Source organism: Alexandromys fortis, unplaced genomic scaffold, assembly GCF_014885135.2.
Source record: "Alexandromys fortis isolate MF-2015 unplaced genomic scaffold, M_Fortis_MF-2015_v1.1 scaffold_112, whole genome shotgun sequence".
Lineage (NCBI taxonomy): Eukaryota > Metazoa > Chordata > Mammalia > Rodentia > Cricetidae > Alexandromys > Alexandromys fortis.
The window spans coordinates 1,263,294-1,291,161 of record NW_026068013.1 but is presented as its reverse complement, the minus strand read 5'-3'; the positions used below and the strand labels follow the sequence as shown (position 1 = coordinate 1,291,161).

General features: G+C 37.9%; 1 protein-coding gene across 1 annotated transcript in view; it reads right to left on the bottom strand.

The window, feature by feature from the left end:
- Window positions 1-185: 185 nt before the first annotated feature.
- The window catches only part of Pgr (progesterone receptor), a 59,412-nt gene continuing 31,729 nt past the window's right edge, over window positions 186-27,868 (bottom strand). Inside the window, exons 4-8 of the mRNA XM_050162193.1 lie at window positions 25,005-25,310; window positions 14,515-14,659; window positions 11,771-11,901; window positions 7,214-7,371; window positions 186-4,106 (exon numbers count right to left, since the gene is read on the bottom strand). Of these exons, the coding sequence (XP_050018150.1) occupies window positions 3,951-4,106; window positions 7,214-7,371; window positions 11,771-11,901; window positions 14,515-14,659; window positions 25,005-25,310 (896 nt within the window). The 3' untranslated portion in view covers window positions 186-3,950. The remainder of the gene's footprint in view (window positions 4,107-7,213; window positions 7,372-11,770; window positions 11,902-14,514; window positions 14,660-25,004; window positions 25,311-27,868) is intronic.

The following is a 27,868-nucleotide window of genomic DNA, read 5'->3' as shown; positions in this document are numbered from 1 at the left end:
GCTTATATATACCCTGTGCCTATTAATTGCAAAGGAGTTGGGTAAGGTGTAATGATGCAGCACTAGCTTACACTCATGTAGCCAGCAAATGACCAAGAAGAGGCCATAGTACTAGGTTAGCCCTTTATATACATCATTAAGTCCATCTCTATATTTGGAAATAAGTTAGAAGCTACAAGCTGATGCACCATGGCTACGTAAAAAATATTTTATTTCATACCTGTACAGGAGTAAAAGTTAAGGTTCAGTGTCAAAAAGCACAATGAAAAAGTACGGCCTAACTAAGGTGCCGTGTTTTTAAACACTGGAAACAAATAGCTGCACAAAATAATTGATACTGTCCACAATCATCTTTTGAGACACAAACAGTTTTTCTAACCTTTGTAAAGGAAATCTGTCATTAAGTACAAAATCGGCTTCAGTATCATTCAAGTATTTCATGATATAGAGCCTGTGTTCTTCTGCTGTAATTTCCTCTAGAGCAGCCCACAGAACATGACCCGCAGGATGGAGATAAAGGTTACGATGACTAGATAGGAATGGAGTCGTCATAGCTGATATGGTAGAGAAAAGACTCTGCGATGAGGTAACTTCCACTTGGTCATGTCATGTTCTTCTGGGAATGTTTTTCTTTCTAAGCTTAGCCTTAAATAGTAAATCCTGGTGTTTAGATATCTAAACTATGATGGTGATCAAGATCAAGAATATCAAATATTTTTAGGCATTTGCAAAACAAGGGCCATAATAAAGCCCAGTCCTGAAGACAACAGGGCTTAGCTGAAATAAATTATGAAATTCTCAATAGCTTGAATTGAGGCTGTGCTGTAGACAATGGGAACTATTAGCCAGTCAGTGCTTTAATTCAGTGGAAAAAGGACTTGATAAGGACTGCATCCAGGGTTCCGGGGGCCGTTACTTAAGGAAAAGAACTCATGACATTGGCCTTGGCTACATTCATTCACCAATCTCTCACAGTTCATACACCAGTCACAGAAGAAAATTTTACCTAAGTATTCTACATTGCAGATCTTAAAAATATTTTTATTGTGATTATATTTGTGGAAAATGGTATTGAAGACTTTTCCAATAAAGCAATGCACATGCCAATTTAAAGCAAATGAATTGCTGACAGTAGCCTAGATTATATAATTATTAATTAAAAATACTATCCTTTTCTGGAATTTATCCCATTCAAATTGTACATAAATAATGCCTTGCCCATATCAAATGTGAAGAATGAAACTCATATATCCCATAAGTATCTGATGGCCTTCTATCTAGCATCACTAGATTTACACTACTCGTGGGATGTCCCTTTCTTGAGTTACACATAATTTTCCTCTAGCTCCAGGTTCTATTTAATCTTGTTAACATATTTTCCTACACTAATAGTAGGGACTCAAAAATATTTGTTCAATAAAATCAGAAATAAGGGGATAATTTTACATTGATATTTGCAATATAAAACAATGGAAGAGTACATAACTATTTTAGAATCTTTTATAGGGAAGGAAATATTATTCCATTCATTCTGTTGTAAAGTTTAGAACAGGAAACAGATTATTGTTCTGAATACATATAAAATATGTTACCATGTTGTTGTTAAGAAAAGGCAAGCTATCACAGGATAGGGAAAACACAGATTAGAAATAAAGAGAAACAAAGCTGCAGGTAAAGTGATTGAGAAAGTCATGGGAAGTTTCTTAATGTGATTGGGGAAGTCACAGCAAGGGAACAAATGTCACAGTCCACTCTCTGCCAAGAAACATACGGTCTTTTCTCATCACAGCCCATAGACCTATGGACCATCTGAGCGGTGCAGCTGGGTATTACTGTAACTCAGACAACCACAGGGCACTCAATATGAATCACTGTGCGGCCGACTGAGGAAGACTCTACAGAAGCAATACAGGTCTTGAAGGTTGACACGCGCCCGGCTCAAGAATGAGAGTGGAGAAACTCTGGCCGACAAAGGAACATAATGGCAGCATATAGTAAGTTGACAAATTAAAGGGCAACTTTTAAGAATGTAGACCAAGATTAAAAAGAATAAAAAATAAAAGTGTGTGTGTGTGTGTGTGTGTGTGCGCGCGCGCGTGCGCGTGCTTTCAAAGTCCACTTGGAAATTCTGATGTGTAGACGATGGCTGAGCGGAAGTCCCTGAACAGGTTTCAGTGAGGAAATAGCAGAATCAGATCCTTTGGCCTGAAAGGTGAAGAGAGACTGTGCATACATATGTGGGGTTATGAAGAACCAGTCAAGATTAGTGTACCTTAGACACATTGCAGAAGAAGCCATGCAGACCAGTGAGGAAGAGCAGTCTCTTTACTAAAGCTGATGGCTGCAGTACCTGGGTAAAGCTTTGGTTGGCTGCTCTGACCAATGTGCTGTGCAGCCGGTAAGCCAGTATGATTTCCTCATGTATGAAATTAACAAAGTCAAGAGTCCTGATTGGTCTTTATTTTAATCTCTCTTCTAAATGTACTAAGGAATTTATTGTTTATGGATACACCATAGCCAGTTATTTTTTCTTAATTTAGAGAATTTATTGTTAATTTAGAGAAATTATTGTATATATACATATATGTATATATTAAATATATATAATATGACTCAACTGATATTAATGATTTAATCAAAGCAAACAGTAACTGACTTTTATTGAACTTACCACTTGTGTGAACTTGGCATGTATACACATGTGAGCTTTTTTTAAACTAGCAGATGCCCAGTAATTAATTTCAGTAAAGAACTATTGTCTGTCTTTCAAATGAAAATTTTAAGTACAAATGACAAAATGAATTGTGTGTTTTATCATCACTGAACCTGGTTGTATTATTTCAAGCAAGTATCTAGGATTTCCTGAAGCAACTCACTCGGAATTGGGGCATAGGCACTCAAAACTTTTCCACCTGAGATTGGTCTATTTCTAAATCATCTCTTTCAGATTCAGAGAGAGGCACTAAAAGCATTCCCACCTGAGATTCACTTCCTACATTTCCCTAAAAAAGAACGTTATTCCCAAGAAATTAAAGGTGTGTACCCCTTCCCTCAGACCTACTTCCTCACATTTTCTCTTCTTGCCTTCAAGGCCTGTTTGATAAAATGTTAATAAGAAGAGATGGGCAAAGGAAGGATTGGAGGAAAGACGCCCCCATGTTGGCAAGGACACGGACCTACCAAGGGCGATTGAGTCTACAAGGTCAGCCAACACTGCGGATTCCCGTGAGAGAAGAGAGCTCCTGATTCCTGACATTCATAGGGCCTTATTAGAAGGCGTCTTCTTCCTCAGCAGTGCACAGCTGCTAGCTAAGCGTTACCTCTGTCATAGGTCTGCTTCCAACCACAGTTTGCCTAGTTTCACAAACGTGAACCAGCTCCAGCTCCCTTTCTGTTTTCCTGTTTCATTTTTTCTTTTTTCTTTTTCTTTTTCCTTTTTCTGCATTAAAACTTCTTTGAAAATTTGAGAAAATTCAGGTTATGAATTTTCTCACAGAAAGGTTACATCCTCGACTACCATTTTAAAGGTTCAGTTTTGGGAGACCACCAACTATCCAGTAGTGGCACGTATGATTTATTGTTAAGGGTGGGGGTGCTTTCCTCTCTATGGGAGACTGGTTAACTGTTAGGTGTAAAAGTTACAAATTCTCACCTGAAAAGTATGAAATAACACAGATGAGATATAGTTACATACACAATACATTTTAGTCCTTTTTAACTGAATAAACTTTCAACGAAAATAGGGGTACATGAAACACTTTCAAAACTCTACTTAGGCATTACAGAAGAAAATCAGAATCTCCCAGGGTTTCTCATAAATCGACACAGGATTATATGTATACATGGACGGCTTTCAGAAGGACGTTATAAAGACACAAGACATGACCATCCTAAGACATAACAGACATACCACAAGATTCAATTTTTGTAAAGCAAACAAGGCAAACACATCACTTTTTATGAAAGAGGAGAGGCTTCACCATGCCCGCCAGGATCTTGGGCAGCTGTGCAGCAATAACCTCAGACATCATTTCCGGAAATTCCACAGCCAGTGCCCGAGACTGGATAAATGTATTCAGGCAGTACAGGTGGAGCTGCTTCACGAGCTGTTGGTTTAGTAAATGGGTAGATATTGTGAGAAAAGCAATAAACGCAGACACTGTTGAAACCCCATAACTTATTTTGTTTTAACACTGGAGAAACCTGTCCAGTTGTTCATTCTTCCCAACATGCAGAAAACTCTCCACTCTCTAGAATGACGGGAAATGGTTTATATTCCCGATGGAGTGTGCTGGTCATAATTTAGAGATTTATTTTTGTCTTATATGTGTGAGTAATTGTATTTATGTGTGTGCACTACTTGCATGCAGTGCCGTGGTAGCCAGCAGATGGCATCAGGGCCACTGGAACTGGAGTTACAGGAGGTTGTGAGCTGCCCTGTGAATGCTGAGAACTGAACTCAGGTTTTCTACAAAGAGCAAGGGCTCTTAACTGCTAACTCATTTCTCCAGCCCCAATGTATAATGTTTTAAAGTAATGAAAATTAGCTACATTCCAATATTCTAAAGTGAACACTTTGATCTAATTTTCAACATTTTTTCTTTTTATGCACGTTTGTAGACATACACATAGTATTGCAAATACTTAAAGGCATACATTTTCAAAATGCAATAATTTTATAAATCCTATTTGTTAATCAGGCTTTTGCACACAACAATTTATGGATTCTATTTCAGCAACCTAACATAAATCATAAGACTGAGGGTCTCAGGTGTGTGACCTAAGGACTGTAACCGCTGAGTAATTCAGCCAGTTTCTCTTTAATATTTTTTTTTTTTATTTTTTTTTTTGTTTTTTTTTAAGTTGTCCAGACTACTGAAAACTCTCCCTGTAGCTCAGTGAATTCTGTGAATTTGTGAGCTTTCTGCACTTGCCTGCTAAGCATCACTGAGTAGATGCAGGCTTATACCAACAGGCTCAACTTCTATTTTAATGAACTATGTTATGTACACAATTTTAAAAGTCTCATACTACTGCAAGATTGACCACAAACAAAAGAACAGAAGCAAAATCCAGGAGTTCCTCAATAGACATCTTTCTACTGTTACATTCCAATTTTGGCTAAAGCAGTATCCTACATTTTTACTAGGGAGATTAGAATTATTTCCTGATGCATTGAATTTTATTTCTTTCATTGCTCATTTTTATTTTGCAGTATCTGATTGTCTTATATCTTATCTCTTTTATTTCTCTCTCCATTTGAAACAAAGTCACAATCAACTTCTCTGTCAGGATTATGAACACCACCTCAACATGATTGTGCATAGTAGCAATCCCCTAGCCCCATTTTCACCCTGGAGCTGGTGTTCTAGGGTCTAGTGCTGTCTTACTGGTCACAGTAAGAATGGAGCAATAAGCAGAGGCTTCTTATTGTTCCTCTCAGTTATTATGCTGGGGCATCACCATACATACCTCCTGGCTTGAATCTGCTTTGCCTACAGCTTTTGTTCAAAAGGAAGGGATCCTAATATAGTTCTCAGGAAAGGTTATATCTAAGATGTCCTCTGAAAGACTCTGTGCATGGCAGGCTTTGATGGTGGTGTTGCAATTGTTTGGTTGTTTGACTGGTGGTTTTCCTTTCACCCATGACTCTGAAGACACTGCTCAGGCACTGCCATAGATACAGTCTCATTCAGAATGCTGGCAGTGTGCATGGGAGTTATTTCTTTTCTGATTGGTACGCTTAGGATATTCTTCTCACTCTTGGTTTGAGCTATTATAGTGTACCTTGGATGAACTGTGCAGTGCCCATATTCTTGTCCCTTACATTTAGAAAATTCATATCTTTAGCAAGGAGAAGGGACACAAGGCTGGAGGACTGCTACCCACTGAAGGTCAGTATGGGCTACATAGCAAATCCCTGCCTCAAAACTGAGAAAGAAAAGTAAGAAATAGAGAACTCATAGCCTTCTATTTGAGAAACTCTTATGATAATTCCCCGGCCTTTATTTTCCTATATTCATTGTTCTATAAATTCCTATTAATTTGAATTTGGGAATGAAATTTGATTTATCATGTTTTAGGTTTTAAATTATTTTCTACTGAGAATATCCTTTGTGTTTCTTGACTTGTTGAATTTTAATGTCTTTGATTTTGCACTTAATTGCCCCAAAGTTTTGTTTATTGATTTATTTAATTAATGAATTGATTTTTTGATAAATGTTCCTTTTTGAAGGTTTTCATTTTTTTTTCTTTTGCAAAGCACCATAGTATTTCTTTGAGGCTCTGTGAATTTTTCTCCTGTATTTTGTACTAATGCTTTATCCTCTAAGTTTCTTTTTTTAAGCTTTTTATTCTCTGATTTGTACTATAAAAGTTTAATTCAATTAGCTCATCAACTTCATAAAGTATTCATAATTCAGGCACACAAGCTGACCTGGTGAGTAGGCAGTTTTTCTATGTCTTTGACTGCCAATTTTATGTGGTTTCTTATACAATAGCAATAAAAACTGGTTTCTAATATGATATATATGTCAAGTTTTATTAATCTAGCTCCAGGTTGAACATTTCTGGGCTGCTTATCACAGTAGAGAATAGGAACAGTAACCCAGAAGGAATGTAAATCATTGAACTTATGATTTCTTTACGTCTTGAGTAGAATCTCGGAAAGCATGAAGCTCTTCCCTGAGTGCCATCAGCAAAAGTATTTACAAATAAACTCAGAATGGCAAGAGTGTTACCTTCTATACTAATGTTTTGAAGCAAAAACACACTTTATAACTTATTCTGAAAAAATACGATAATTTGTACTGTCCATTAAATTATCCCCAAATTATATACACACTAATAAAAAGGATATTTGTGAGGTCAACATTGAATACAATGGCATGATATTTATAGTCTTTTAAAGCCCAACTATGAAGAATTTGGAAAAACCAAACTGTGACAGCTAATATTGGCCATCAACTTGACAAGATCTGGAATCATCCAAAAGACAAGTTTTCGGGCACACCTAAGAGGGACTATCTAGATTATATCAGCTTCCATGAATGCTTTGAGAGGTTGTGTTGGCAGCACAATACCCTAGGCTGGGGTCCTAGACTGTCAAAAAGAAAAATGCTACCCAAGACCCAGAATTTATCATTTAATTAATTAAGAGATTAAAGAAATTCACAAAATTCTCACCAAATCATCTGAAAAACAAAATACTCACATCATGCAAGCTGTCAAGAAGTTTTGTAAGTTGATAGAAGCGCTGTGAACTGGGGACCACCCCTTTCTGCCGTAAGCCTATCGCCTTGATCAGTTCCCGGATATAGCTTGACCTCATCTCTTCAAATTGGCTTTGGCTCCTCAATCCCTCTAGAGGAACTGCATAGAAATAACAAAAAGTGGCAGTTATGTTAAAAAGATGACACTAAGAAACCAGGTAGTGGAGAGACACACCTTTAATCTCAGTACTGGGGAAGCAGAGGAGCTCTGACCTCCAAGTTCAAGGTCAGCAAGTTCCATAAGAACCAGGGCTACACAGTAAAACCCTGTCTCAAAAAAGAAAAAAAAAAGATACTAGCAATGTATGAATTTCTGAGCTAGATAAGTAGCATATAATTTATATAGTTTCTAAGTTATATACATACACATACAAGCAATTTTAAACAGAGAAATTTAAATAGGTAAATAATAGTGCAATTAGTAAAATCAGGATGTAAAAATCTTTTAATAGTGGAATAATATATGAACAACTTATGTTTCAGACTTGTATCTATGAACTATGCATTTAATGTAGCATTTGTTCAAAAAAGCCCTTGGCATTATTTTATAGTCTTACTTCAGATATCTGTTTTACTTGACTTATGGTCCCATTCTGGGTCTTCTTATTTTACTTTTTTCTCTTAAACAATTATTTGGATTTCTTTATATAGTTTTGTCTTCTTCATGTAAATCTCAAGTATTTCTTATTAAGATTGATCTTGAAAACTGTCTTTTTTGTAACTTTAACATTGCTTCATGACACTTTCTATTGCTTTCCTGCTGATGTGAGGAAAGCTGGTCATATTTCAATATTTACTTTATATTCATTGACTTAACTATTCATTGTAGCATGATTAGTAAAAACCCAGAGACAGATATTGGGGTTAGAAAAGCAAAACAGCCAGTCACTGGCTTTTACATCTACCTCAGTCTGAAATGACGATACTGCCTTGAGGAATCTCAGAATGAGACTGTCTGTGAGCTGTCTCCTCCTATCTTATATTCCTCTCTAGGGCTGGGAATAAGGGTGTGCTTTACTACCATCTGGGTTCTATGGCAAACTAGTGTGGTTACTGGGATTAAAGGTTTGCGCCACCACTGCCTGGTCTGTAAGGCTGACCAGGGTGGCTACTTTACTCTCTGATCTTCAGGCAAGCTGAATACAAGTGAAACATCACTACAATTCATTTTCTATTCATTGACTCAGTTACTTTGTTTTCTTGGTATATTTCCAATAGTTTTTCCAGTCTCCTCTTTCCTCTATCCATAGCTGTTAGCTGGCTTCCTTTTCCTTCCTTCCTGACTGGATCTTATGTAGCTCAGACTGGATGCAAACTCATTATGCAGCTTCAAATAACCTTGAATTCTTGATGCTCCTTCCTTTACTTTCCAAGTGCAAGGTTTATAACACGAGCCAACAGCTCTTCTAGCTATCGTTTATCATCACTTAATTGCAGTGTTCAACACTTTCTGAACAACAGTAACACATAATAGTGAACTTAGGCATTCATGTTTTATTATTTCTTTAAAGATAATTAACTTCTTGCCATATGTTTGCTAATAATTTAGGTATTTTCCTTGGGTCAGTATTTGTGTGCTGACACTGAGTGAGCATCATCTATGTTTGCTAAGATTTTAGGCATTTTCATCGGGCAGTGGTGGTACATGCCTTTAATCCCAGCACTTGGGAAGCAGAGGCAGGCGGACTCTGTGAGTTCGAGGTCAGCCTGGTCTACAAGAGCTAGTTCCAGGACAGGCTCCAAAGCTACAGAGACACCCTGACTTTAAAAACAAAACAAACAACAAACTAAAAATTTCAGCATTTTCCTGAGGGCTGCCTTTGTGTATTTGTGTGCTCAGACCAAACTGAGCATCGTCTGTTACTACTGAGCTACACACACAGTCTTAGCTCCTTTCCCTACAAATTTTCCATGGATCTTAATGACAATTGTTAGTTCTCATATATTCACTCCACTTTCCCCCTCTATCCTCACTGCTTCCAGAGCTCACCGTTTTCTGCCTTCACTGCTTCTTTCTTTGCACTTCTGCATGTGAACCTTCAGCCTCAGGCGAGCTTTATCTGGAGCCATGTATGGATTGCCAAGAGGAAAATTCAAAACCTCCTCAATTAAGACACTACACATTGGTGATTTTTTTGTTTTTCTAGACAGGGTTTCTCTGTGTCACTTGTTGCCTGCCCTGGAACTAGCTCTTGTAGACCACACTGGCCTCGAACTCACAGAGATCCTCCTGCATCTGCCTCCTGAGTGCTGGTATTAAAGGCGTGCGCCACCACTGCCCGACAACATTTGTGATTTTTACTCTGCATTATTTCTGTAAAGTGCATTCAGATTAAAGAAAACTGCACACAGCTACCAAAGGTCTTTAATCCACCATTTCTCCCACTCCTCAGTGTTGACTGCTTCCTTCTTCTTTTGGATAAAGATACAAACCAAAGAGAGAACAAAGCAATAACTCTTTGGTTTTCAATTTTCAGCTGCTCAGTTCCTGAATACATAGGGATTTCTCATGAGCAATTTTCGCAATATTCAATGAACATTTGATTCTTGTGTTACAACCATACAGATATATGACATGCATGCCTACGATCACTACAATCTCTTCTTTTCAGTTACTCCATAATGTAATTATTTCAAAATCATGTACCTCTCTTTAAGCTTCCAAACAAATCCCTATAGCTAACTCACACTGACATGTGAATATGAAACTATTTTTCCATTTAAACCCCTTTATTAGAAAATTTTTTTAGAGCTTGTGTGCCATCTGTTACCTGTTCCTAAAGTTTTGCTTTAATTTTTATGGCACATAGGAAATTAAGTTGATAATGATAAGATTATCAAACTTTCCCTTGCAACTTTCCCATTTTGTTTGTTTGAATTTGTTTTTATTTACCTGCATGTGTGTGTGTGAAGGTATATACCTGTGTGTATCTGAAAGCATATACATACTGTGTGTGAGTGATTGTATATGCCAGAAGAGGGTGTTGGATTTCCTGTGCCTAGAAATACAGGCTGCTGTGAGCCACCTACAGCAATGCTGGGAATGAAACTATGGTCCTTTGCAAGAGCACTAGCCCTCTTGACTGCCAGGCCATATGTCTAGACTTGGAATTTTTGTTTTACAAAGGTATTTCCTATTTGATGTTTGAAAAGTTTGTATTTCTTCATTTGTTTTTAAGCAATTTTAACATTTACATTTAACTAAATTATCTGGATATATAGATATATATCTATATTTTTGAGCAAAATAAACTGATGTTTTTTCTAAATATGAAGCTGTTTCTCTTAACATTGTTGCTATTTATTAACTTATGATATGTTGACTATAGTGTTTAAATAGCTGTGTGACACTTGAATGCATCCATCCATCTCTTAGACTATAAGAAGCACATGACATTCATTCCCCTCATATCTCTGTAATGCTTGCTTATTTATCCCATTAGATCTAAGATGTTTTTCCAAACTCTGTGCAGTTCTCCCCACTGGCCAAAATGTTATTCAAAGTTTCATTAAGATACATAGGACATGTTAGTACTTTCGTGGGGATTCCATGAGAGTACTCTCTAGTCTAAGGAACTGCCTCTTCCTTCTCATCCCAACCCCCCTTCCTCAGTTGTCTGAGATTTGTGCCGCTAGCAGAAGTCCCTGTGATGCAGAGAAAGATACTCGCGCACGTCAGCCCATCCTGAGGTCTTAATTCCCTGTGACTCTCTTGCAAATCAAAGCATCAATTATCTTTCTGCAGACTGAACCTGTGGTGGGTGGGAAAGGTACAGAAAGGCTTAGTGTATACCACGTGCTAACAAATTCTGTCCTCATTTGTTCCCTTCTGCCATGGTTGTTCCCAACTTTTGCACCCAAACTTCCACCCACTCCTTATGTGTTCATTTGTAGTCGAATGCAACTGAGGACTCCAGTTATATGATACAGTATGGCCACTAAGTGGGAGAAACCTGAGTTTTTCTTGTATACCACCCTCCCCCGCCCTGGGACTGTCTGAGTAACACACACACACACATACACACACACACACACACACACACACACACACACACACACACTGCAGATGCACCAAGTCAGTGATCCTTGTGGCCATTTGCTGTCACAGTCAAACCATCCCCACACCCTGAGAATAGTTCCAAACAAGTGTCTATGTGTTGCACAGTGAATATTTCTGTGTGTGCATGGTAGGTTTAATAATGGGAAGCATATCTTGTGTTCATGTTATATTAGTTAGCTTGTAAAACTGAATTAAGTAAATAAGTTTGTGATTATATTTCATGTAAAACCAAGAAATCAGCTAGGCTATTTTAGTCTTGTATGACTGACCAAGAAAAATGAAAAAAAAAAAAAGGCCAAAAATGCTTTCTTAAGGTCAAAGACAATATATTAGAGATTATTCCTTCAGAGTTATGATCTACATTTTATAGCTGGTATGTATGACTATATTTTTTACAGTTACCCTGTGAGTTAAAAAGTAAAGTAATAAGTGTACTCACTTGTGTTAAGAAGGAGCAAGACTTTCATGCAGAGAAACTCCTCATGGGTCACTTGGAGCTTGACAAATTCCTGTGGGATTTGCCACATGGTAAGGCACAGCGAGTAGAACGATGACTCTTTCATCCTCTGCCTTTCGTCACGCACGGCACGGAAAAGAAAACCAGAGCCTATCAGCCAGGCGGTTATATAATTTGTCAGTAGACAAGATTTCGGCAATTATTTTTCCAATTGTTGAAGTTACTGATATATTTAATAAGATAACTTAATATTTGATGTTTTAAATGGTTCTAAACATTTACTAAATTGTTAAGGCAAAACATTTAGACATAAAATGATATTAAATACACATAGATCAAAGTTAATATTGTCTTGGTTTTATCATCACGCTTTAAATACCTAAACCAGCTAAGGGCACTGTTGCAGGAACTCTGAGCATTTGGAGCCAGAAAATGCTTCATTTACTGAATAACATGTGTGTTTGTATGTGTAAATATAATTTTGTACACTTGTTAATGGATTGCTTCAGTTCATGAAAATTTACAGCACTGATATTTTAGGGGATATATGTGTGTCACCTAAAAACAAACAGAAGAATGGTGTTAAACGTTAAATAATCGGAACGGTTAAGATAAGTTCTGAAGATGGAGGCGTCTTATCTGAGGCATTCTCTCAGGCATGTGCTATTCTGTGATGTCAACATTGGACAGTGCAGCTAGAGGAACAGTGGGATGAAGACAGGATACACACACAAAAGGATTAAGGCTAATCCTGGCTCCCCAGGTCTGTGGCAGGTTATCCAGTTCTCCCGAACCCCAGTTTCTGAATTCTTAAGGAAGGATGCTGAGTTCTTGCCTATATCAAGGGACTATAAGTTAAAGAGGAATGAATGAAGCATGAAGATTGTCAACTGAGAAGACATCAGACAAGTGTCAGTTATCAACAGAGATGCTTGCAACTTGACTTTCACTATCAGAACAGTGTAGACAACGTCATGGGCAAATTCTTACCACCTGAAGACCACATGCAGAAAACCCTTTAGATATAATAAATCAAATTGAAATATTTGTAGATTTTATGATTACTTTTAAAATGTAAACAAGCACTGTCAGGCAAAAATATTTCTGATAAATGTCATTGTTTCCACAAGTATGAAAGTCTGAAAGCTTAATTTGATATGACAAATATTTAATTTTATATTGAAATGTACATCTCAGTAAGCTTTTGAAAAAAATAAAAATATTAATTTGAGATAAAAATACATTTCCAGACAGGAAGAAAGGACTCCAGATAACAAGTTAACGGCACAAAGAATTTAACTTAAACTTTCAAATAAATAAACATAGATTAAAGCCTTTCTGAAAAGGTCTCCAAACTCTTGGGAAATAATGCCATGCACTGGCAAACTCGATTCCCTAAAATTAACTTACATCTGTAGAGCACGGGAAAACTGAGCAAAGAGAAAGTCAAAAGAATAGGAGAAATCTTTGTAAACTACACATTTGACATCAGATTAATATCTAGAATATGCAAAGATCATAATCTAAAAATCAAGAAATCAAATAACCTAATCAATAACAAACTAATGAAATGAGCAGACAGTTCCCAAAAGTCAGAGTACAAATGGCCAACCAACATATGAAATATGCTCATCCTTATGAGTCATCAAGAAAAAGTTAATTAAAGCTATATTGAGATTTCATCTTCCCATTTTACCGCAGTCAGAATGGCAGTTAGAATAACAACCCGCTCTGACTCAGTGTGGGCAGAAGGAAACCCTCTACACTGCTGCTGGGAATGTCAACCAGCCCTGCACTGAGGAGATCAGTATAGCGGCTCCTTAGAAACTAGAAACAGATCTACTATTATTCAATCTAAACACTCCTGAAGGCCTCCAAATCAACACATCATAGAGACCCTCACATCAATTCATCAATAGTTATCGCTGCATGATTCACAGTAACCAGGCTATAGATGGATAAAGAAACTCTGCATGTGTGCACGGGTATGTGTATACATGTGTGTTTTGTATATACTTCATATCTATAATGGAGTTTTATTTAGTTATGAAGGACAAAACTATGCTTTTACATAAATGGATATGTTGTTTTTAGATAAATGGATATAACTAGGCATCATGTAAAGTAAATTAAATTGGACTTTGTAAAACAAATACATTTTCTCTCATGTGTGGATTCTAGATTACACATATACACGCATACACACATGCATATATTATGTAATGTATGTATATATGACACAATGACACAAAAGTAGAAGAAAACTGTCCAGAGAAGTGAAGAGGACTGGCAGGGGCAGGTAGAGATGGAGACAGTGTTAAAATGCATATCCTTATTGAAAATGTCTTTATGAATCCCTGCACTATGTACAGTGATATAGATGGATAAATGCTGGTGAGATGGCTCCGTTAATGACAGCCTCTGCTGCCAAGGATAACGACCTGAATTCAATCCTTAGGATTTCCACAGGTTGTCCTCTGATCTCCATACTGTGCTGTATGTGTGATCACCCACACATCACAATACACAAAATAAATAAACAAATAATACATAAAGTATATATACATAAATAAAGAAAGGTGACTTTATCAAACAAAGCAGTTCTCAGAAACTATTTCAGGAAATTTTTGTTGTTTAGGACACTAAACACAGGATCTTCTATTGCAATGTAGTTTTACAAATCATATCATAATATAATAACAAAAGCACCAAAAATCACAACTTACTCATTTAGGATTAAATCAGGTGCAAAGTATAGCATCTGCCCACTGACATGCTTGTAGGATCTCCAGCCCAGGCCAAACACCATCAGACTCATCCAGGAGTACTGAATCAGGGTTATCTGGTCATCAATATGCAAGTTCCGGAAACCTACAAACATTGTGAGAGAAGACAATCACAGAAATCAGGTGAGCAATGTTAAAAATCTGTAGGAAAGTGAAACAAGATACTGACATGTTTCCCTAAAAGTCACAAAATACTCATAAATAACACAGCCTAAAAAGAGACAAGGGGGAGCTACTTCATATGTCATGAACATCATTCACTGACTTAGTGCTAGTGGGGGTGGCTGACTGAATTAATCGTCTGGATTCATGCCACACCTATACTGAGACCAATCTGCATGCTGTACACAATATTAAAATGATGAAAATCAATGCTAGCATCCACACATGGATGAGAACATGTGGCATTTGTTTTTCAGTGCCTTCTTGACACAATATTCTGTCCTCGTAAACCCAGAGTAGCTATGGTGCTTGCATAATCCCTGTATAGGACTTGTACAAGTTCAAACCTGTAGGCATTCCAGCATGGAGAAGGGGAATTCAGAAGCCCCACCCCTTGCCAAGGACCTATAGACAATTGATGGCTTCTCAAGGAGGGAAAGTCAGTTTCCTTTAAGGATGTGGTCCCTGGTAGGTCAACCAGACTCACATGAATGGCCCCATACGGTGAGTATATGGGCAGCACAAATTTGACCCCGTCAGTTATTAGTGGAAAAGAAAAGAAAAAGCAAGTAAAAGAGGACAGGATGTTGGGGGGGGGAGTGGGAGAAGTTAGGGAGAGAAGTGGGCATGAGTTTGCATCAGTTGTGTTAGGGAAACACATGAAGAAGAAAATGCAAGATACTTGTTTTGCATATGAAAGCAAGAAGGATTTAAACATTTCTTTAATAGATTTCCCCAAATCTGAAATAAAAGCAAAGAAACAATATAGGATAAAAATGACAAACTTTGGACATATTTGGGAGACCTCAAAAATATTGATTGCTGTTGAGTATATGAGCTTGAAGCCTGGGAATACATCAGGGAAAGAATATGAATGTGAATTTCACTGTAACTTACAACAGCTGAATAATGAAATTGGATTTAATATTTTAAGATTAAATGAAAATGAATGTTTTATGTGAGCATCAAACTCTTTCCATGAAGCTCTCTGAAAACCACTTATTTTCCATTCACAAATGACCTAACTCAGAAATAAAACCAGAGCAACACTTTGTCCACTAGCTATTGAGGGAGAAGGCACTTCTTCCTCTGCTCGATGCACAGGTTCTCTGCGCATGCTCCCAATGGCCCCGTCACCATAGGGACAGTTGAGAAATGGCACTTATCTTAGTATTCCTTAGCCATACCTGGAGATGAAAACTCGAGTGTGCCCCTTACCAATAGTATCCCAGCAACCTTCTGCCTTTTTTGAGGCACATCCTTCAAGGTTTAAACATTCCCCCTCTCATTACTCCTGTCTGTCTCTGCTTGACTACTGAGTCCCTCCATTTGGAGTTTGGTAACAGTCAATGCTGCTAACAGGTAAAGCGGATAAACGCCCTGCTGTCCTCTGCATCTTGCTTGGTGTGATTTGTGAAGCACACACTGCTAGGATTTTGAATCTGAACCAGCAATGACAAGGGGTGGTTATTTACTGAGTGTGGTAGAGGGTACTGATGGGCCCAAGGGATGTATGCATCTGTGAGTACCAGCTCATTGTCCTGTCGGATGTCTCACTTTGTGCTGTATTCCAAACCTGTCCTTCACCTCAGCTGAATGAATTCCTGGCGCCCTCCAGAGGTGTTTTCCTTCTTTCCTGATGTGAGATTCAAGGGTTTTTCCTCCCTCCCTTCCTCCCTCTCTCCCTTTCTTCTCTTTTTCTTTTCTTTTTTTTATGATTAGAATAGTTTGTTTTCCTTTGTTTTGATGGTGTTGGCATCCACAAATCTAACTTACTTTGACTCCCTCAAGCCAAAAACAACTGTGGCATAGTAATTTTAGAATTCCTTATTTTTATAAGACTTAACTACTTCTTCAGGTGTATATATACATATGTGTGTGTGTGTGTATGTGTGTGTATTTGTGGTATGTCATTTCAGAAAAGTGTGTATTTTAACACATAGTGTAAATGTTAAAGTGTATTATAGTATACTTTACTAAAATATAAGTACCGTATAAATTCAACACATAAAGCACAAGTATTGCTTATCATTAACTATTCAGCATTCTTTGATAAAATCCAGAATCAATTCATAAGAGATATGATTTTTTTTTACTTTTTAAAATTTTTAAGGTGTAGATTCCCCACAGGAGGCACATTTAGAGCTGTGTATTGGTGTGATTCAAAGGCTCTGCGGGAAGGCCTGAACTGCACTGCTGACTCTGGCATTGCCTTTACGCTACATCGAACAAGTTAGGCCATAGGATAAAAATACCAACTCAATCATTGACTAAAGATTCAGGATAACTATTCATTTTTGTTGAGGAATATGCAAATAATTTTTAACCCATCGATGGATACTGCAACAGACTTCTCATTTGATTAATGATTATAGAAAAGAAACTAATCAAATTGAGAAGCAATCCCCAATTTAAAATAAATGAACCGTGCATGGTCCTATGCTCTTGTGACCTCAGCACTGAGAAGCTGTAGGCAGGAGGATCAAAAGTTCAAGTCTATCCTTGGCTACAGAGTAAGTTCTAGGCCAGCTCTGGCTAAGGGAAAACCAGTGTCAAAATAACAATGTGTATTAAAAATAAAAGGAAAGAAAAAAAGAAAAATGCCCAAAACAAAACAAGAGCAAAATTATAAGCCAGAAAGCATTTCCTGTATGTTACAGAAAACATAAATATAATTAAAATATAAAGGCTGTGAATGCAATAAATTTAGAAGACAAATTAGGCATCACTGGCCTGGGAATATAGCTCAGTCAGCAAAGCGCTCATCACACAAGCATGAGGACCTAAGTTTTCATTCCCAGCATTCCTATAAAAAAAGCCAGGCTTCCTGTATCTCATAATCCCAGAGCTATGGGGAAGCAGAGACAACTGAGTCCTTAGAGCTGCTGCCAGCCATTCCAGACAAAAGAGTGAGCCCAGGTTCAGTAAGAAAACCTGTCTTAAAAAATACGGTAAAGAGGAGATGACACTCAGTGTCAACCTCTGGCCTCCACACATGCACACTCTACCTATGCGCATATCTGCATGAATAGGTGCATACAAATTACATATATATACACACACACACAATTAAGCATTCTTGATGAAATGTGTATTTGAAATACTTTCAGAATACTGATTCTGTATATATTATTTATTTATCAGATTGTATCATATGCATATATGAATTTTATTATATGTAATATTACAGGCTACTAGAAAGTGAGGCTCAATGAATTATATATATAAAAATAGTAATAGAATGCTTATTACGACCTCTACTGATTCACTCATTATATTCTATAATATTCACGCTCACTTTGAACCCTTCTAATGTATTATAAAATTTCTAAGTATTTGATGCAATGATGCTAGAGATTTCATCTTAAGTCTTTGTTTTATACTAATTTCTTACTGGTTTTAAAACTTTTACAAAGTTAAACATATATGATTCTTTTTCTTTTCTGGAAATACTATTCTGCTTGTGTTTCTAGCACTTTATTCTCTTTCTTACGGCCTTTTTGTGTCTCTCTTACGTTCTATGCTCGTCAATGTCTTGAAATAAAGGAGCACTTTACTTTCTTGTAGTACAAAAGACAACTTTTATTGAAATATTTCAAAACCGACTCAGCTACTAACATTCACAGCAGAAAATACGTTTCCATCTGACAGAATAGAACTCAGAAAATAGCCTACTCCCCCCCTTTTGGAGGTGTGTCTGTGGAAAAGGTCCAATGTTAAATTGACTTGAACATGGCTGACTCAGAAGCCCAAAGTTTCCCCCCATTAACTGTGATACCATTCCAACATTTTATACTGAAACAAAGCCAGGAACACAGAGACCAAATTCCTGTGGCGGTAATGATTAGAGAGATTTAGTGCATTTGAGTTGATAATCAAACTGGAAAAGGGTACTTGTAGGGAAGTGGTGGACGATGGCTCATTGTGCTTAACAAGTAGTGTGAAAAAGGTCCCTTTCTTTAAGTGTCTTGACCTAATAATCCTTGAAAAAAAAATGACCGTGAATTGTCCAATTCTCAATACTTTAGGATGAAAAACGGCTAAGTAAAACACAACAGATGGCATGTGAGACTTGCTGTGACTTCCAAAGTTCTATTAAAAATGTACAAGTTGTATTTCTGTTAAAAATTGTCACACAGTTGAAACAGTGAACTTCAACCAAGGCACAGCATGACACATCTCAGGACCTCGGGGCACAACCTGCAACTGTCACCATGTTTGTGCTTTTTCAGACCACAGAAAATAGGCAGTGCATCACCAACACATTCGATGACCTGCCGTGATCAAGAACTTCACAAGATATTACCTGTCTCAGAGGCCAATCTTGAACCCAAGATGCTTCCCTGCCTCTACCTCTTCCCGAGTGTTGGGATTCAGTCTAGGAAGATATGGGAAAAATTAGAGGGTGAACGCTTAAAGGGGGGTAAGAAGCCAGCAAAATATGTGGGTGAAGGAATGGGCCTCCGGGTAGAGAAAACCCAGGATGAGCAAGAGAGGAACTGAGCAAAGACTCCCAGCAAATGTACCTTAGATTTCGTGGGATAAAGGGAAGTTTCAGGGGAGTGCTGTCACTTCCAGAACTGGGCTACAGGAGGGCCATGGGGTTTAAATACAGAATTTAGACTTTATTCTGAAATGGAAAAGGGAAAACATGATTGGTTACAATTATTTTAGAAAGATGATTCTTGGGTTAGAGTATTGTTTGAGAGCTGAAATGTAGGTAAAGACATAAAAGTTGATGACCAAACTAAGCTGCATCACAAGCCATGGAAGTAGCAGGATAAAGAGTCATGTATTGAATAAGAGGTGTTGATAGAGCTGACAACCAACCGGGTAGGGGATGACAGAGGAGAGAGGCAAAGATGGTTCTGAAAGCCTGGCTGGGGTGTCATTTCAGGATACAGAAAAGTGGTTTCGACATATGCACTGTAAAGACATGTTGAGTTGGGAGGTCATCTGGGAGGAGATGTGCTACGAGCTTTTGGAATACATGGCTGAAGGGGATAGGTTGGTGCCATTATTCAAGTGTCATTGGAGTGGAGGGGGAACATCAAGGTTACGAATGTGTTCATTCAAAATGTGCAGCCTGAGAAGCCAGTAGAATAGAGGACAGAACTCCAGGCAGGGAAAATATATGGTGTGAGTGGAAGATCAAATATACAATGGCTAAAAGTTTGTGGGAGAAACCAAGTACCTGGAAGGAAAGCCATGAAACAACAAAGGATGAGATTCACCAGGAAGTGGTTACTCTACCAATAGTCCCCAGGCATCGAAGTCTGTCATGGACTGAGAACAGTCATTCAACTTTGAACAGTTTTCAAAAGTCAACATTGGTGATGGCAATTTCAATGAAATAAAGTTAAGGAATAAATTTTGAAAATCTTCATAAAAGCCTTGGTCAGGTCAAACTTAACTTCTGGAAGGCTACTTTTATACCTCTCTCATCAGTTTTTGAAGACAATACTTTGAAATATTCGTTCATTCATGGGAAGAAAGAAAAATCTTTGTCACACTGCCACTGATTCATGTTTGAAAGGTAGAATAAGATGAAAATATTGTTCCTGTCTTCAGGTCCTTATGTCAAGTGGTCCATTGAAACCAAGAAGGGACGTACTCAAACAGGCAGCTGTTAGAGTACCAAAGCCCAGCCTTGGGTAGATATCTCACCAAGTACAGAGAAGAGACAAGAAAATGTTTTCCCTGTACTCCTTGACTGTTTTAAGTCTTCTACAATTTACTGATGGAGAAGCTGAATTTGCATTTTGAATAAGTACTTACTAATTTAATTTTTGTCTTCTATACCTTTCAAGACCCTACTCAATCTGCCAGTGATTTATGTGAGCAATTATTCTTCACCACGAGTACCCAAATCAATTTCTTGCCATTAGTTTTTGAGTAATTTCATGATGAAATCATCAGAAGGCCAGCACTTACAGCAGCAGTAGTCGAGTTCATTTACACGGATGCATTTTCTCAGTAACTACTAAAATGTTTCATTGCTCTCCTGTGGGGTAACTGAAAAAAATCAACTTTTGATGTTAAGAGTCCCCGCATTTGAAAGATGGAGGATCACTGTCACCTGTTTTTTTCATTACTATCAAATCTCATTGAAATCTTTCCTATAACCCCCAGGCACACAGATTCTTCTAACTAAAGAGTTTTCTCTTTCCACAATTAATTTGTCTCCTTCCTCATTAGTTTAGAACCAATGTTGAAGGTATTCATCTGTCCCTATTCCATTTGTTTCTGTGTCTTATGCTATTGCTAGGTGTCCCACATCTCTCCGTGTTGAAAGCTGTTTAATAGAGAAACTTTGTATTGTTAAGTTTTAAAATTTTGTAGATGACGTCACTTCATGCTTTAACTAGGAATACAATGCTCAGATACATTCCCACATAAAGTCATCCGCAAGCAGATGCTAAGCAACAAATGGAGTGTGTTCTATGAGGTGGTTTATAAATTTATGAATACAGCAATTACGGTGGCATATAAACAACAGTGAGAGATGATACAAAGAGGAGAAGAGGAAACCCTGTCTGGGTTACAAGGAACCCACGGCACCTGCACAGTCACACCCAAAGCTGCCATTGAATCACTCTAAACTTATGCTTTTAATTTGATTTTGACATCTTCTTCACTGAGCTTTCCTGTCAACAGGTTTTCCAACAGTGGATGTGCATGAACAAATGCAGCTATATTGTCACTGTGAATATGTAAATCCACAACCTGATTTATAGTTAAGGCTTCTTTAACAAAGGTCCATTTTCCACACAACTGATGATATCATTGCAAATGAGTAACTGAATAAAATAAACTTCTTTTCTGTGCTAACTGGTGCCCATATGGAAGGTGTGCTTTGTCTACTTCATTCATGCCGTGATCCTGCCGTCTGGCTTTTCTTCCCAGCAACACTATTTATTGTTAGGATCTGCACTCAGCATGCATGTGGGTAGGCACTGATTGAGTCACTGAGCAAGAACCTGGTGTAAACTAATTGTGTGTGGAGTCAGCTAACATCGGTTCAGAGTCTCTAATAACAGCGGGCCATGGTGATCGTTACTCTTGACTGCTAACTTGCCTGGGTTTAGAACTAGCTAGGAGCCCAAACCCTGGCCTGTCTGTGAGGAGAGAGATGATCCACCATCCGTGCCTGGGATTCACACTGGAGACAAAGGTGAAGCAACACTGAACATCAGCATTCATCTTTCTCCCTGCTGACTGTGGGCATAACAGGACCAGCTGCCTTCCTCTCTGAGCACCATACCTTCCCGCTCTGATAGACTGTGTCCTCTTATGAGACAAAATAAACCTCCACTCCCTTAAGCTACTAGTTAGCGATTTACAGCAACGAGAAAGGCAACAATAACAGCATTGAATTCATGTCCCTTTCAGTTCTTCTCAGATGAAAACTGGCTACCAGTTCCTTGAGCATCTCTGCAGCCATTCTGCAGTGTCCCTTTAAATGCAATGTTCACAAATGAGGCTTAAAGAGTGCAGTCCACACAAACTTGGCTCACCTCAGTGTTGCCCTGTGTGTCATTAACAGAATCAGAGGGACTCATAAGGGTGTGACCATTGTTTGGATTTGCCACATATGAATTATATTCTGCAATATTTGAAAGGTTGCCACCAAAATCTGTACAGAAATTTCTTCTCATTATTTTTCAGGTTAGTGTGAAGGTAAAAATATCTTGGCATATAAACATTTTAACATAAAACAGCTTTTATCTAAAATGAATAAATGTTCTTTTTAATTGCTTTCTTTCCATTGACAGTAAATCTTCTTAAACAATGAAGAGTCTCCAAAAATGCAGACAAAAGAAACAGTGACCCACAGCAATAGCAGCCAAGGGGTCACCATCTTCTGTTAATGAAAAAATAGAAAATTAAAACCACAGCTGAACACCCACTTAAAAACAGTTATTTTTATCAATGTCAGTACAACATTTGCTTAGAAAAGATCTATCACTTCACGGTAAGTCTTAAATATTCAAAACTTTCTTTAATGGAAAAAGTTGCCATCCAAGGTCTGTCAGCTGCAATAAAGCGGATGAAAATCTGGGCATTCTGACCCATCTACAGAATTACTTCATCTTCATTAGAATACCAAGTTTTATTAACTTTTCTCAATACGGCTCTTTCTGAAAGTCTAACAAACAAGAATCTATTTTAGTTTCACAAAACCTTGGATGTTCAATAACAATTCATCTATTATATTTCAAACCTTTCAGGTAGAATAATAGCCAAGAAATGTAGTCAGGCTAATCGGGAAGGAATTCTTAAAAAAAAAAAAAAAACTAATTGAATTTCTTCTAGGACAAAAATGACATAATGTGTTTAATTCTTGACCATTTGTTGAAAAAAGAACAGTTGAAGGATGTTACTGGTGTGAAGAGCATGTGACTTTTGAAAGAATTATTCTGCTTCTAATCATGAGGTTAAGGCCTCACTAATAGTTCTATTTTTTGCTTGAATCTGCTATCTAAGATTTGACCAAGTGAGACATTTATCCTCATATTTCTACCAGCCACTTGGCTGGTCAAGAGCTGTGCTGAGGGACAAACCTTGCCAATAAAGAAAGGGAAATCCTTCCATGAAAACACACAAGGTCTCACTACAGCGGGGCCATGCTCCTCCTGTGAGTGTGATGGGAGATAACAGTGACTGAAGTTCATTTCTCTCCAGGTACCTTGCCGACTCTAGGAATTTTGTTTTCTTCACTGGTTCTAGAAACTACAGTTGCTCTGAGTACTGTTTTGATTTGTTACATGAGTATGCACTTTTGATTTTTTTTTTTCGATACAGGGTTTCTCTGTAGCTTTGGTGCCCGTCCCGGAACTAGCTCTTGTAGACCAGGCTGGCCTCGAACTCCCAGAGATCCGCCTGCCTCTGCCTCCCAAGTGCAGGGATTAAGGGCGTGCGCCACCACCACCCGGCTCTTTTCTACTTTCCATGTAGATTAGATCCATGTATGTCTCTCTCTGGGTCCTCTTTATTGTCTAGGTTCTCTGAGACTGTAAATTGTAGGCTGGTTTTTCTTTGTGTTATGAGAGAAAAAATTAATAAATGGGACCTCCTGACACTGAGAAGCTTCTATAAAGCAAAGGACAAAACAGCAGCCTAAAGAATGGAAAAAGATGTTTGCCAACCCCACATCAGACAAAGGGCTGATCTCCAGAATATACAAAGAACTCAAGAAACTGGTCATTAAAAGAACAAATAATCCAATTAAAAAATGGAGTTCAGACCTAAACAGAGAACTCTCAACAGAGGAATCTAAAATGGCTGAAAGACACTTAAGGAAATGTTCAACATCCTTAGTCATCAGAAAAATGCAAATCAAAACAACTCTGAGATTCCATCTTACACTTGTAAGAATGACCAAGACAAAAAACACTGATGACAACTTATGCTGGAGAAGTTGTGGGTTAAAGGAAACACATCTGCATTGCTGGTACCACAGTGCAAGCTGGTACAGCCCCTTTGGATGTCAGTGTGGCAATTTCTCAGAAAATAAGGAAACAACCTCCCTCAAGATCCAGTAATGCCACTTTTGGGTATATACCCAAAGGATGCTCAATCATACCACAAGGACATGTGCTCAACTATGTTCATAGCAGCATTATTTATCACAGCCAGAATTTGGAAACTACCTAAATGCCCCTCCACTGAAGAATGGATCAGGAAAATATGGTACATTTACACAATGGAGTACTACACAGTGGAAAAAAAAACCCGACATCTTGAAATTTCTGGGCAAATGATGGAGCTATAAAACATCATATTGAGTGAGATAACCCAGACCCAGAAAGACAAGTATAATATGTACTCACTCATAAGACATAAAGCACAAAGAAAACAGTTAGGTTTTAGAATAAACTCAACATTGTAAGGAGATGGCTAACATGTTTTTATCTGAACTACTGTATTTGTTCTTTAACAATACACTTATGCTGTTTCTTAACTGTTTCATGGAGATAATTATCAGCCATCCTCAACATGTTCTCTACTTCTTTTGTATTTCATAGTCTGTGAATCTTATGTGTGAGCAGGTATATTGGGAATTGATCCCAGGGCATATGCATGCTAACCTAGTGCTCTACCAACTGAACCAAGCACACATGCGAGACTTAATAAACAAGAAGTTTGAATGGCTAAACATATGGAACTGTTTACATGATGTACGGCCTACTGTACAGACTATTTCAACATTCAGCTAGTGTCACAAACATAACACCTTTTAATGCATGTTACTGCATACAAATTACCTGGCAATGACTTAGACCATTTGACTACTGAAAGCAGTTGCCTCTCGCCTAGTTGATTGAGACTGGTCAGCAAAGAGCTGGAGGTGTCAGGTTTTGTGTTGTCATGTCCGGCGTAGATCACGTCAGGCTCGATGCTCATGAGCAGGTTGATCAGTGGGGGGACCAGCTGTATTTCTTGATTTGGAGAAAAGTTGATTCTTTGGCCTAGGGTCTGGCTCTCACTAGGAAGGCCCACTGACTGAGGGAGAGCAACACCATCGAGGGCTCTCATAACTCGAACTTTATTAAACTTCTTAAACTTCCGACCTAGGGAGAAGACAAAAGGGAAAGAACTTTGTGTGGCACACAGGAATCCATTATACCAGCAGTGTTTCACCTTCTTTAAGCCTTTTATCCATTGAGCTGTAGATTTTATCACCAATCTGAAAGTGGAAGAAAGCCGGGCAGGCATGGTGACACATAACTGTGATCCCAGCTCTTGAGAGGGGGAAGCAGGAGGACCTCAAAGCATTGTTTCTGAACCACACAGGAAGTTCAAAACCAGCCTAGACTATGTAAGACCTTGTTTCAAAGAAAGAGGGGAAGGGGGAAATCTTGGGTTAGGAGGAGGACAAGGAGAAGGAGGACAAGAATGAGGTGGACAAAGAGAAAGAGGACAAGGAGGAGGAGGACCTGGAGGAAGAGGAAAAAGAGAAGGCAGAAGAAGGAAAACATTAGGCAACTGGGCATAGTAGTACATGATTGTTTCTTGAGTACTTGGGAAGTCAATGAAGGAAAACTATAAAGGCATGGACATCCTGGACTAGAGAGAGATTTCAAGGCCAACTTTGGTAACTTAGTGAGCGAATAAAACATCTCAGAATATAAACTATAAAGGTATTTGGGATGTAACTCAGTGGGAGAACTCTTGTCTGGCATCTATGAAGACCTAGATTTTCTTTCCGCTACCAAATATGCAGGGAGACAGACAAATGGATGGACACACACATACACAATAACACCCCCACACAAGTACATGTGTGCATGTGCACATGCACATGGGAAAAAGGAAAGAAAGGAAAGAAGGAAGAGAAAGAAAGAAGAAGAAGAAGAGAGAGAGAAAAGAGGGAAGGAAGAAAAGAAGGAAGGAAAAATAAAATGGACAAGAAAATAGAATAATATGGAAGTCACCCTGTGATCACTTTTTTTATTGATTTTTACAGAAAATTAACAGAGAAATAAGGGAACTAACAGATGTTATGAATCAAAAGGACTTAACAGGCATCTATAGAACATTACATCCAAACATAAAAGAATATACCTTCTACTCAGCACCTCATGGAACCATCTCAAAAACTGATCACATACTAGGTAACAAAAAAAAAGTCATCAGATACAAAAGATTGGAATAACTCCATGTATCTTGTTGGATCACCATGGCTTAAAACTAGAAATCAACGGCAGCACTTATTTCAGAAAGCCCACAAACACATGGAAATTAAGCAATGTTCACCTGAATCACCAATGGGTCAAGAATGAAATAGAAGATTTCCTAAAATTTAATGATCACCCAAATTTATAGGACACAATGAAACAGTGTTAAGAGGAAAGTTCATAGCACTAAATACCTACATAAAGAATCTGGAAACCCCACACTTGTGAGTTAACAGCACGCCTGAAAACTCTAGAACAAAAAGAAGAAAACTCACCCAGGAAGACTAGACTGTAGGAAATAATCAAATTGAAAGCTGAAATCAACAAAATATAAACAAAAAAGCAATAGTAAGAATCACTGAGATAAAGAGTTGGTTCTTAGAGAAAATCAACAAAACAGACAAATGTTTATCCAAACTAACCCAAAGGCAGAGAGAGAATATCCAAATTAACAAAATTAGAAATGAAAAGGGGGACATAACAACACACATGAACGAAATCCAAAGAATCATCAGGTTATATTTCGCAAACCTGTACTTCATAAAATTGGAAACCTGAAAGTAAATGAACAATTTTCTAGATAAATATCAGTTACCACAATTAAATCAAGACCAGTTAAGCAAATTAAATAAACCTATAACTGCTAAAGAAATGGAAGCAGTCACCTAAAGTCTCCCAACTAAAAAAATACCAGGACCAGATGGTTTCATTGCAGAATTCTACAAAATTTTTTAAGAAGAATTAATATCAATACTCTTCAAATTGTTCCACACAATAGAAACAGAAGTAAAATTGTCAAATTCTTTTTATGAGGCTAAAATTACCCTGATACCCAAAACATATAAAGACATTTTAAGAAAAAGAAGTACAGACCAATCTCACTAATAAACATTGATGCAAAAATATTCAATAAAATACTAGCAAACTGGATTAAAGAACACATCAGAAAAATCATCCGTCATGATCAAGTCATCTTCATCTTAGAGATGCAGGAATAGTTCAACATATGAAAATCTGCCAGTAACAAAGGACACCTAAGGTACCTAAGGTCATGCTCAATTTCCTTAGCGATCAGGGAAATGCAAATCAAGACAACTTTAAGATACCATCTTACACCTGTCAGAATGGCGAAAATCAAAAACACCAATGATAGCCTTTGCTGGAGAGGTTGTGGAGAAAGGGGTACATTCATCCATTGCTGGTGGGAATGCAAACTTGTGCAACCACTCTGGAAAGCAGTGTGGAGGTTTCTCAGGAAATTCGGGATCAACCTACCCATGGACCCAGCAATACCACTCTTGGGAATATACCCAAGAGAGGCCTTATCATACAACAAAAGTATATGCTCTACTATGTTCATAGCAGCATTGTTTGTAATAGCCAGAACCTGGAAACAACCTAGATGCCCTTCAATTGAAGAATGGATGAAGAAAGTATGGAATATATACATA